Source organism: Lineus longissimus, chromosome 16 (assembly GCF_910592395.1).
Source record: "Lineus longissimus chromosome 16, tnLinLong1.2, whole genome shotgun sequence".
NCBI classification, from domain to species: domain Eukaryota; kingdom Metazoa; phylum Nemertea; class Pilidiophora; order Heteronemertea; family Lineidae; genus Lineus; species Lineus longissimus.
Genome location: NC_088323.1, coordinates 3,355,451 through 3,367,647, shown reverse-complemented (window position 1 = coordinate 3,367,647; position 12,197 = coordinate 3,355,451). Strand labels below are relative to the sequence as shown.

Genomic DNA, 12,197 nt, shown 5'->3' with positions numbered 1-12,197 from the left:
CAAAATGAATTTTAAAGAGATAGACTTTTATTGTTAAAATCAGCAGGGAAGTAAAATAATAATAGACAATACAATTTTTACACAACAGACCCCACCTCCCCTCCGCCATTCCCAAATCTGTTAACTGGTCCCCTAACTACAGGTGTATCACTATCAGTGCTAAGCTTCAGCCAATAGCCAATATATGAATACATTTTGCGATTTATAGTATCAGTGCTTCTGCTCTGCTTTTAACATGGCTTCATACGTCTTCAGCTGACTCACGAACCCATCATTCGGTCGAATACGCTCACGCTTTGATTTCACAAACTCATACGCGTCCTTGAATTTCTTCTGTTCGTACTTCATGACGTAGCCAATACAAATTGATGCAGCCCTTGACACCCCAGCATTACAATGAACAAGAACGTGTCCCTTTTTACGACCCTTGCTTATGAATTTGAAGCAGTCATCAAACGAGTCAAGAATGTTCGTCTCGGGTAAGTCAAGAATATCCAGTTTCCGGTATGTGAATCGCTTTGGGAACATGTTTAAGACTCCTGTGGCTACGTTTAGAATATGCGTTATCTTATTTTTCTCCAAGACGTCTCTCTCTTGAGCAACATCTTGTGAACCTGAAAATATCAACTGATTTTATCATTCCCGTTTTTAGGGCGGGGACGTTTTACAGTAAGACCCCCAAACCTGCTTCTGTTGACCGTTAGATCACAGCTTAGCTGAACTATTAACGGCTTGGGCATAATGGGTGAGGATGGGTGAAGAGAGGTCCCAGTTTCCATTTCCCTCTTTGCAGAAAAACAGAAAAACTCCTAACCAATAGCAATCTTCACAAGAAATAACTCAACCTGTTACAAACGGCATACACTCACCTAGATACAACCCTGGTAGAATCTCAGCACACTGCAGATCCGGCTTCATATCTCCGACAAAGCCATAGCAGCCTGTCGAAAGTAGTGCCACCTTTGGTTTGCCATCACTATCAAGTCCCTCGATCAACCTTCTGCCATCAGGGGTTGTGACGAAGGTATCAGCGTGCTTCAGATGAGACTTGTTGAATGATTCGATATCTTTCAGAAGGTTCATTCTACTCAAATCTAATTCTGAAAAAAAACAGAAACAAAAATGTCATATGATCTTTTTAGGGTGACTTTAGTCAAATGAGGTAGCACAGTCAGGGAACCCAATTTTTTGCCTCAAAGCCTGTTGGTCATAGTGGCTATGGCTTTCACCAAAGTCGGCTGAGGCTTCTCGCGTGTGTTCCGTGTGTGCACATTTGTTTTCTTAGTTTGTCTTTGTCGAAATCATCCTTCGTTGACGTTAAGTCATGATGAAGTCGTCCAGATGGTCATTCACTTAGCCGTCGCATGCCGTCCATCCATGCGATCGGACTCCCAACATCACGACATTCGACATTCACAACAAGACATGGCACGGTCTGCCATTCAGTGTGTATATAGTGTGATAGGACAGCACATCCAACCGGTATCCCTAGCCATTCAAAATCGCATAGCACAACTCCATCTTCGTGTGGTGAGGGGGTAGTCCATCTTCCTGGTACAAACTGCATTGTGCCGAAATCAATGACCCCCGCTCCTTATCGAGAGATGGGCACGTTACTAGAACGTGTGGAGCATCTTCCCCTTCTAAACGACATAGTAGACACTGGGGATCGATCTCTTGTTTGTTAAAGCGTACTCTGTCCTGTCGTAGAACAAATCTACCAACCAGAAGTCTCGCTCTTGTAGTTGCCTCTGTATCTAGGTGTTTCCTCCCTTTACAAGCTTGCCACAAAGGGTGGGGGCGACCTATCCATGTCCGGTAGAAGATCATCCATTGGAGGGTTGTCCGGACTTGGGCGTCAGAAACTAAGGTGCTGGTCTAGGAATCCTTAATCAACATGACGGTGTTATCTTTCCAGTGGCATTTCTTCCACGGGTGTTGAAGGGCCTGGTGGATGTTGATGCCATACTTTTCGGCTGTTATAAGTATTTTGTTGAACCAGCTCTTCGAGGTGCTTGATTTAAGGGATAGTTGTCTTAGCGCTACTTGCCATAGTGGGTTGACTCTGTCGAGTCTTGATATGGCTCCAAATAGGGAGAGCTGACGTGCATGTATTGTTGCCTCGATTGGTGTTGTTCCTCGAAGAAGGTAGATGGCTGACTTAGCTGTGCTTTCTTGTAAAGTCTGAATCTGTCTTAGCGCCTTTCGGTGAATGAGATCGAACTTGGACACTTGAGTTGTGGACAAGTTGGTGGCGTTTAGTCCATGCAAAAGTCTTTGGATGACGAACGTGCCATAGATTTTCACTATCGCGGAAAGATCTAGACCGTAATAGCTGTGAAGACCCCACACCCATCAGAGCATGTGCTGTCCTTCTTGGCAAAGTAGGCGTAATCTTCGGCGATATATCAGGGGATACTTTCCCTTTTGCAAATTTAGTCCAAGATGTACAAAATCCTCTGCTACAGTAGCCGGCTTGCCTCAAAGATGCCATTCCTGATGCTTGGGATTGATGACGTAGACAGACTATCGATTTCACGGAATGCAGTTCGTAGAGATTGGTACATCGATGTACATACATGTGCACAGGTAGATAATGATAGCGAAGGCTAACCGAAGTAGCCAATAATCACAATAACAAGGGTTGGTTTCAAAGATAAATGTTTATCATTTAATGACACATAGTTACGGAGGAAATACAGTGCATACTTTTGACTGAAAATAGGTTATTCCTCGAGCAATTTGCATCATTTAATATAAAAGAGCGAATTGGACCATTCTGCGGATTGATCCACACATTTATCGCTCATTATCATGAAATATGCGAACGTCAAAATTAGATCACCAGGCCGGGAAAACCACGTGGGATTCAGACTGGATATAAACCATTCAATACGGACACTATCGTTCGCTTATGGGCAAGGGAGGATGGGTTCATACTGGAGACTTACCATTCAATGTGTGGACTCTTATGATTGTGGTCATCTGAGGGAGGGATTCAATACCTGGAGAGAAAGCATTCAGCGTGGTCTCCTTTGATTGTGGTCATCTGAGGGAGGGATTCAATAACTAGAGAGAGAACATTCAGCGTGGTCTCCTTTGGTTGTGGTTATCTGTGGAAGGATTCATACTGGAGAGAAACTAATGTGCCCTTTTCATTGTGTTCCACTGAAGGGAACTGAAGATAAAACCTTTAATTTTACATGGAGTCCTTTGATTGTGACTGACTAACCGACAAAATATGCAACGTACGTCTTGTTATTCGAGATGACGAAAGGTGCAAAGTTATCTGCCTTATCATATCACTTCTAGTGTCATTGTCATTAAATAGGTGTCAACCCCGAGAATTTCATTAAGTGTTTTGAAGCGCGCTGACCTAGGCCTGAATCAGTAATTAGGGCAGCGGACTGGCAGCAAGTTCATATCGTGCGAAAATCTGCTCATCCCTCATACTTCGATTTAAGCGGGAAAGCTTCGAAGCATGGCTGTGAAAACGTTTTCCGTTTGGGACTATGTCATCTTTGGTTTGATGCTGGCTGTTTCTGCAGCAATTGGTATATACTTTGGATGTACCGGCGGCAAACAAAGAGGAACTCAGGAATTCTTTCTTGCCAACCGAAACATGCAGGTTCTACCTGTGGCAATGTCTCTTCTTGCCAGTTTTATGTCTGCCATAACGCTACTTGGAACCCCATCCGAGGTCTACGTTTATGGGACGCAGTATTGGTTGATTGGGGTCTCCTATTTCCTGGTCATTCCCTTCTCCTCTTACCTCCTACATCCAATATTCTACAGGCTGAGACTGACAAGTGTTTACGAGGTAAGATGCATCTATGATTTCTTCTTCAATCGTCAGTTAAATTAAGTCACATCGAATTGAGTTTGGCCTAATGTCAACTCGCCTATTGCCAATTTGCCTTGGACTCTGTCTCTAAACCGGTATGAAGACCCAATAGGCCGTATTGGGCTGTTAAGGGATCGAAAAGGCACAGCTAGCGGACCATGGAGGGGGTGGGGGCTGGTTGTCGAATTCTCTCCCTCCAGGGGCCGAAAAAGTGTCTCTTTGCTCCCCCCCCCGCAAAAAAGACATCCTTAAGCTATTTTATGTCAATAATTGGCATATCATTTTTTGTGTAGAATATTGCTTAAACTCACACTTTTTTGCGCTAACATCAAGCTATCACAAGTATCGTTATCTTCTTATTCTGTTTGTTTACCTGGTTTATGCAAGTTTATGATTGCCGAATCGTCATAAAGCTGATGGCCTCAATCAGGATGATTAAGAAGAAAGTACATGTACTTGCCATTGATATATTATCATTTGTCACATATTAAACCTAGATTTTTAATAGACAGGATCTTTAATAGACAGGATCTTGATAAAACTGACTGAGTAATAATTTCTGTCTTGCCAATTGGGTGTGTGGTAACATTAACTCACATTCAGCGGTCTGTTTTGTTTTATCATTTTCAGTCTGTCTCTTATATCATGCAATGTCAAAGACCAATTGGCTGTCAATGAATAGAAAGTTTATTTTGTGTTAATAAAGAGGAAATCTATTTGTATGAAAAACAGGAGTTCGTACCAGTAAAGCCCCCCGCCCTCCTGCTTGAAAGCGGTGTCGCTGTACATGGGTGTAACTAGCGGGGGGGGGGGGGGGGCGCAAATGGGAGGCAAATGCCCCCCCCCAAAAGCCACCGCAAAACATGTTTTTTACCATTATGTTGGCCGAAAAATTTCAAAAAGTGTCATTTTGCCCACCAAGAGAGCCTTTAGCCACCCTCCCTCCCCAAGCGAGGTACGCCCCTACTAAGTCCCCCTACTTTGCTTATCGTGATCACCGCTGACATCAAACACTTTCTCCTTCTCTTGCAGTACCTGGAGATGAGGTTCCACCGGAGTCTGCGGGTCTTTGGGGCCTTGACCTTCATACTTCAAATGGTGAGTTACATAGTACAACTTCGCCGTTCAGGGCTATCAATCTTACACCATGAATGAAAAGGTTACACTCTAAAAGCATCAAATTACTTTTAGACCAATATATTATACAGCGTCTGTTTTCCTGAAATTCGTTAGGCGGACATCTCTATTAGATAGAGATAGTGCTTTTGGTCCCAAATGGGTCCTTTTATCCAATTTGTTCTTTGTTATCAGGTCACCTCTCTTAAGACTTTGTCTGTTCCAAGATGTCCTCAACAGAGAAGTTCTGCTTTCTACCATTAATTAAGCCCCTTAGATTGGTTGAACTATAGAGCAGGCCAATTATTTGTTTTACAGTATCATTTCTTCCCTTTCAGACCCTCTACATGGCCATTGTCCTTTATGCTCCATCACTTGCCCTGAACCAAGGTTGGTTATATACAATTTTTTAATGATTCTTATAAGAAGTATTTTACCTGTGATAAGGCCTAATGGAATAGATGTCTTGTCCTACAACAGCCAAAACCATTGAGGAAAGGACAATCAAAATGTGGCTGCCTTCCAAAGGCCTATTTACTTCTGTTGAAGACTTCAACTTGTTGTCGAACAGCTATGTGCACTGAGAAAGTCTCAAAACCTCTTGACGATTATCTGAAAGTGGCTATCAAATAGTCCTTAGCTTCCAACAATAGGCCTGCCTGAACAGGCACATATTGTTAAGATGATAAAAATCAAAGCACTTCTAATTCTGAATCAGTAGAAAGTGAAAATGCATTGAAGAACGGCTTGTAACTTCCATGTGTGATAACGAAATGAATGTTCTTTGACACCATGGATCACAGGTGGAATTTCTGGGAAAGAAGAAAACAATGCAATGCTTCTCATAATTGGAAGTTTTGGACCGCCCAGAGATAAAATCATTGACCGGCACTGGGATTTGCTTTTATTCACATCCCTGAGATGACCTGTCAAATCATGAAATTCCAGGAAGTATTTTCACCAAATAGGTGTCTACCAGGACCCCACACAGAACGGATGGAAAGTATACAGGGCTATGGAAAACAATTCAAGTAACCACGATATTGAGAACTCTCTGAAAAACTAGAAAAACATAAAAAGGATAGAATTACTGAAAGATCCACCCCATGATAGTACATGCAGTGAGGTTTAATATATATTCACCCCAGGCTGTAGTGAGGTTATTCAAACAAGTCGCAAAATCTCATTTACTTTGATTTTAATATATACCTCCAGGCACCTACATTGTAATAATGAAAACGATTACTCATTCATTGAAAGGAATTTGAGAGATTCATTGTGTGGCCTAATAAGATTTGCAGCCCATACAACACAAAGTTTTTTTAAAAGTTTGAGAAAAAATGAGACAGGATGTCGCACTAAAGCTTTATGCATTCTGTGAAAGTATCTCTGTGATGAAAACCCGAAATTATTTTGATGTCCCCAAAAGAGTTTTATTCTCATTTCAGTGACTGGCTTGAATATTTGGATATCTGTTTTTTCCGTTGGTCTTGTCTGTACATTTTACACGACACTAGTAAGTATAGCTAGGAAAAATAGTCTTCTCTGGCATGGATAGGCACCCATATTTTTGCGGGATTCGGGAAAATTTGTTCGGGGCGACAAACTGTCTCTGGATTTGCTGAAAATGCCTGTCATGATTTCGGGTTGGGCCTTCTTATAATGGGATGTACAGGACGTACTGCCCTAATCCCCTCCCCCTCCCCAGTAACGATGTGACTCCTTACTGTTGAGAAGAAAGTTTGGCTTGATCTAGAGTTATTTGTATTCCTCGTACAAGCAAAATGAGTAGCCTACTCATGCAGTGTGAGAGAGAAGTGACACCTCTGGCCCTTGAAAAAGCAGTAAGTCCTTTTTTGACATCCTTGGTACGTGCACTGACCTCTACCCTTAAGTCTGAACTGAGCAATTATTATGAATTATTATTCATTTTTAGGGTGGTATAAAGGCTGTGATGTGGACGGATACCTTCCAGATATGCTTGATGTTTGCTGGCCTGTTAGCAGTCCTCATCCAGGGATCAATACAAATGGGCGGCTTCTCCAATATCTGGCAGAAAAACTATGAGGGAGGTCGCATTGAATTTTTCAAGTAAGATTCTTCTTTAAATTGAATCTTCAGAATTATTCTTGGATCAGTCTTTCTGAGCAAGCCATATTTCAGCCAAACGCAAGGCCCTTGGGCCTCTTGTTACAAACCCTGCATGTTTTTTACCTTGCAGCTTTGAGGTTGATCCCACCGTAAGACACACGTGGTGGTCATTGGTGATTGGGGGCTTCTTCACTTGGACGACCATCTATGGGGTAAACCAGGCCCAGGTCCAGCGGGTATTGACACTACCAACGGAAAAGAACTTAGCTAGGTATTTATGTTTTGCAATGTCAATTATTATTAAGGTCACCTTTCTGACCCGGCTGAGATGCCATGAAGGAGTATTAAAGGGAATTATCATCATCACCTGTCTCACAATTATCCTAACTGGGGAAAAAAATGGAAATTCAAGTCCCAATTCTTTGTCTTTTCTCTGCATCTGAGGGCTAATCTTAGAAGTACAGTAGTTCTTTGTTTTTGTGGAGAGGGTTGCTCTATGACAAAATGGTGAGGTCTGACCAAGTTTTCCACCGCTTTAGGCCGCCCCGGAAGTCTCTCCCGACATCTTCCCGAGCATTTCTCATGATTAGAGATTTTCCTAAACCAGATTCTTTGTTATATATATTTCAGTGCCCTTTGGATCAATCTTCCCGGACTGTTTGGTCTCCTGACCCTGACAGCTATGTGTGGCATGGTCATATATGCCATGTATGGCGATTGTGACCCGAAGACAATGGGAGACATCATGGCTTCTGATCAGGTAGGAGTGTGCTTCTAATGCGAGACTTTTCAAACCTTTAACTCAGATCACCCTTTTCACCCAAGTTGGTCCGCCGCCCCGGAGGAGCCATCAAAAGGAATATCATTTCATCGTTCCTACTCAAAAGGTCTATTCAGTTTGTTCTTTTATTTTGCAGCTGCTGCCCCTATTTGTAATGGACAATCTCAGCTTCATTCCTGGTCTCCCTGGACTGTTTATGTCATGTATCTTCAGTGGATCTCTAAGGTAAATTGTAGGTCGTTTTGAAACTGGATTTCACCTCCCCGAGTGAGCTATAGCGATGAGGGGAATCATTTGCACATATTAAATACCTGGCAAGATCTCCTTCTACCACAGAATTTGGGTTTGATCTGATGCCTAGTTTGGCCACTAGGGGGCAAAATGTGAAAGCACAAAAACTGTAGTCAGATTCTCACTAATGTTTTATTGTGTGTCAATCTGAATAAGAGACATTGCATTTCGGACAGGTTTTATATTTGACCTGCTGCAATGTCTTTTGTTCTTTCACTTTCAGCACAATTTCATCAGGTCTGAACTCCTTGGCGGCAGTTACTCTTCAGGACGTTGTCAGCGTGCTTTGCTGCAAGAACTTGACTGACAAAAGAGCAACTCTCATCTCTAAAATATTAGGTAGGCCTATAATAAAGAGTTAAAGTGTTCCAAACAGGCCATCAAAGTTATTATTACCAAGCTGTCGGCTCCCGAGTCGCCTTCCCCTCTCAAATGCCCTAATCCACACAAAGATGATCACTGCACAGCGGATACACTTGGTATTTAGACTCCCTGGGCAGCCCATCGTGTCATCCTTGGTCACCTTAGGGTGAGGAACGAGGCCGGCCCACTGCGTCAGGAATGTATTGGTACAGGTTTCAGGAAAACATGATTATTTTGCCAGTATTTCCTATTTTCTGTGGAAATTGGTGATGGATACTAAAATTTTTGTAGGCTGACAGCTGAGTGAATATTGCGGTCGGACCATGGCAAAGAAAATGTTAAAAATTAAAAGATATCTGTATTTGAGTCAGACCAGGCCAAAATATTAAATGTGTTTCGACTCCTCATTTTGATGAATTCATTTTTACAGCTGTGGTGTATGGACTTGTCTGCATTGCCTTGACGTTTGTAGCCTCTCAGCTCGGTGGTGTCTTGCAGGTCAGTATCAGTAAATGACTATTTGTTTTGGGGTGCTAGACAAACTCTTTTGCACGGTCATAAACGAGATGTCCTCGTACTATAAAAGTAGGACCATACATTTCGCAGGTCCACAAAAGGGTACCAATAGGACTAAGTAGGCCCTGGTCCCGCTTTTATTGTGACTTGTCATGCACAATCTGCAAAGCGCCGCTTCCCATACCGCCCTGGAACATTGACTAACGAAACATTTGAAATACCCGCTGGTGTGGCTTACAGATCTTTAGCCAATGACTGTGATTACCTGTGCATACAATAACATTTAAATAACTCTGTTCATGGAGTATAAAAAGCCCATTATAATACATGCAATATATGGCACCCCAAGAGGCCACTTCAAAATTGCACCCGATACCGGTATTCACGTGGACGACCTGTATTTCGCCAATATGTATATCGACACAAGAAAATCAGAAAATTATACACCAAGGGTATCCTTTAGAGATCATCTGAAACATACTGTAGCTTCTTTCCAACATTTCAGGCTGCACTGGGTCTATTTGGTTTCATTGGCGGACCGACATTTGGCCTCTTTCTGCTTGGCATGCTCTTCCCGTGTGCAAACTGGAAGGGCGGCTTCGTTGGTATCATCTGCGGCCTCTGCATCACAATGTGGATAGGCATCGGCGCTCAGTTTCACAAACCGATCATACCAACACCTGCAATCTCCATCGATGGGTGCAACAGCACCGTGCTGAATGCGACTATGTATAATGAAATCATGACGTCAATAAATGCTACCGCGTAAGTTACTCCGGAAGATGTCGGAACTTCAATTCTTCCCAGGTCATTCCAAAAAAGCCAACGTAGATTAACAGTCATTGCTTTGGTAGGGCATAATTATGTCCAACGTAGATTAACGTCGTTTCTCCTTGGAAGTACAAAGTATTACAGAAACAATCCATTTGGCATTCCTAATTGAATTGTTTTAACATTTGCAGGTTGCTCGAGAGGACCACAGATGTATATAGTATATCGTATATGTGGTATGCAACCATTGCTGTTATATCAACAGTCAGTATAGGACTTCTCGTCAGCCTTATCACAGGTGAGGTCACAATTGTTCCCATGGTCATAACCAATGGGGCAGTCTTCTTACAGTTGATATGTGTTGCACTGAGTAAACGATATACATTTTATGACAGCATTATCCATTTCGAAGGGCATGTTCTCCTGACTGAATTTTGTAGCAACTACCAGTGGTGGTAAGTTCAGTATATTCTGGTTAAGACGTAGTGATGTAGTGTGGTGACTCCTTAACAAGTTGTCAGTATTCTCATCCACAGGCTGCACCAAACCAGGCACTGTTGACCCCGCCTTGATCTCGCCAATATTTGATGTGTGTTGTTGTTATTTACCAAAGAGTTGGAGGAGGAAATTGAACTGTGGAGTTGACCATTCCAAGGTAGGACAATTCGATGTCAATTCCTTCAAATGCTCCCCCTGGGAAGCAAAATACGTTTTCTCCTAAAAGCAGACGTATTAGCTCAATATCACATTATACAGGTTCTGGCCTTTTTCGAACAAGACAGGCCCAAGTCCCTCCTCCCTCCAAGAAATCCTCAATAAAGATGGATTGGACTAGATCTTTGCTCAATGGAACTTGTACTTCGTTACCAATACATGTTCAGTACCTGCACCTAATTCTTTGTTGAATCCGCTTTTAATTCAGGAAAGTGCTCTGTTTAAAGAAAGAAATTCACACGAATTGGAAGTGAAACATGATGATGGAGGAAAGAATGTCACTACTGACATGGCTGACGTTGATTACCTCAAGCCAAACATGGATGGTAATAAAAACAAAACAGATGACGCTGCCAATGCAGAAAGGGGTGAACTGCCACCATCTTATTCGACTGCAATAATGGAGAACACTTCCAAACAGTCCGATGTAGTGGCAGTTGAGTCGGACGGTACTTATCTGTAGATCGTATGCATTATGACCAGAGTTGTCCTATCCAGGGATCCATGAACATCCGTACCTGTACAAGTCGGCATGGCGGAATACCCCATTATCTGGAATTGGGATGGGGTCATTTGCGAAATGGAATATCAGACCCAGATACCCATCTTGGTAACTTTGGTGATATTTTTTTTGTTTAACCTTTTATATCATATTTGTGAATATGTTATATAGATTTGTAGAGAAATTTATTAATAAGCTACTCATATTTTGGTAAAATATTATTTTGAATGCAATATAAATTTGATTATATATTAGCATGTATACGCAGTATATAATTTCTAGTTGATAATATACTGTCTTCTGAGCATTATTTTTGTATATGCAGTTTAGATTTTACGGTTTAGGGAGTCATTATTTGTATATATTGACAAAGACAATATTCCCTCTATATATGGAGTGGGGACAGGATTAAAGAGAACTTGATGCCGTGAACTGTGAAATGTCTGCACAGCGAAAGGTTTTCAAATCTGCCGTTTTTCAATAATGTGTTTGCTGTTGAAATTTACAGTGAGAAATTTTCATGAGCTTTAAATCTGTGTTGACAGTGCTAAGTTCACAGTATGTGTAAGCCCTGATATGACTAGTAAGAACCAATATGCAAAAACCAATATGTTCAGAACAAAATATTTTATTTGGATAAGTAGAATTATATTTCTAACACAAATAAAGAGTAATATTTTCGACAAATATTCTTATTGACTTCTATTATTTTCCTTGATTCAAGGATGAGTCATTGTTGGCTGTCTTTTATGTACAGTGTACTGGGGTACTCGCTGTAGTGGAGTCAAAACCTTATGTTTGACCAAAGCAATAATCCTCAAATTGGCCATGCAAATGACGCATTAACTGAACTGAATTGACAGGAGTTTTATAATTATTATAATAACTTTAATAGTGTCTATGAGCGATCATAAACAAAATGTCTAAAAAAATATGCTAAAAATATATCGGTACTCCGCAGTTGAGAATCACAGACAATGGACGGAAGAACGAAGCAAATCTCGAGTGATTTGAGGGGTAAGAATGCCTGGCAAAGAACCTTCGCATGTGCCCAGCAATATATTTTGGATCACTACAATATCAAACCGAATAGCCATTGGTACAAAATGATCCGACCCAAGATGAGTTGCCCTCACATAGTGAAAAGGTAACTTGTAAGATCTCACACAGTAGGAACCAGGAGAATTGTTATACCGGTATGCTAAAAG

The 12,197-nt window shown here is 41.6% G+C and overlaps 2 protein-coding genes across 2 annotated transcripts; one reads left to right on the top strand and one right to left on the bottom strand.

The window, feature by feature from the left end:
* Positions 1–19: 19 nt before the first annotated feature.
* On the bottom strand, positions 20–2,769 carry LOC135500754 (dual specificity protein phosphatase 19-like). The gene is made up of 3 exons (XM_064792406.1): positions 2,710–2,769; positions 870–1,100; positions 20–614 (listed from the first exon to the last, which is right to left on the bottom strand). Exons 2-3 carry the CDS (start codon positions 1,081–1,083, stop codon positions 211–213), a joined length of 618 nt encoding a protein of 205 aa, XP_064648476.1. The 5' UTR covers positions 1,084–1,100; positions 2,710–2,769; the 3' UTR covers positions 20–210.
* Positions 2,770–3,346: 577 nt separating this feature from the next.
* On the top strand, positions 3,347–11,676 carry LOC135500645 (sodium-coupled monocarboxylate transporter 1-like). Its single transcript, XM_064792217.1, has 14 exons — positions 3,347–3,820; positions 4,877–4,942; positions 5,299–5,350; positions 6,409–6,476; positions 6,897–7,051; positions 7,182–7,322; positions 7,682–7,811; positions 7,969–8,057; positions 8,347–8,462; positions 8,917–8,984; positions 9,508–9,767; positions 9,965–10,071; positions 10,310–10,428; positions 10,696–11,676. Exons 1-14 carry the CDS (start codon positions 3,482–3,484, stop codon positions 10,948–10,950), a joined length of 1,965 nt encoding a protein of 654 aa, XP_064648287.1. The 5' UTR covers positions 3,347–3,481; the 3' UTR covers positions 10,951–11,676.
* Positions 11,677–12,197: the final 521 nt, after the last annotated feature.

Excerpts from the sequence above, each read along its gene's own strand:
- LOC135500754 (XM_064792406.1), bottom strand. The coding sequence starts at position 1,083 with ATGAACCTTCTGAAAGATATCGAATCATTCAACAAGTCTCATCTGAAG. Across the intron at positions 615-869 it reads TCTACCAGGGTTGTATCTAG|GTTCACAAGATGTTGCTCAA; the intron begins GTGAGTGTATGC and ends TGATATTTTCAG.
- LOC135500645 (XM_064792217.1), top strand. The coding sequence starts at position 3,482 with ATGGCTGTGAAAACGTTTTCCGTTTGGGACTATGTCATCTTTGGTTTG. Across the intron at positions 6,477-6,896 it reads GTACATTTTACACGACACTA|GGTGGTATAAAGGCTGTGAT; the intron begins GTAAGTATAGCT and ends ATTCATTTTTAG. Across the intron at positions 10,429-10,695 it reads GTGGAGTTGACCATTCCAAG|GAAAGTGCTCTGTTTAAAGA; the intron begins GTAGGACAATTC and ends CTTTTAATTCAG.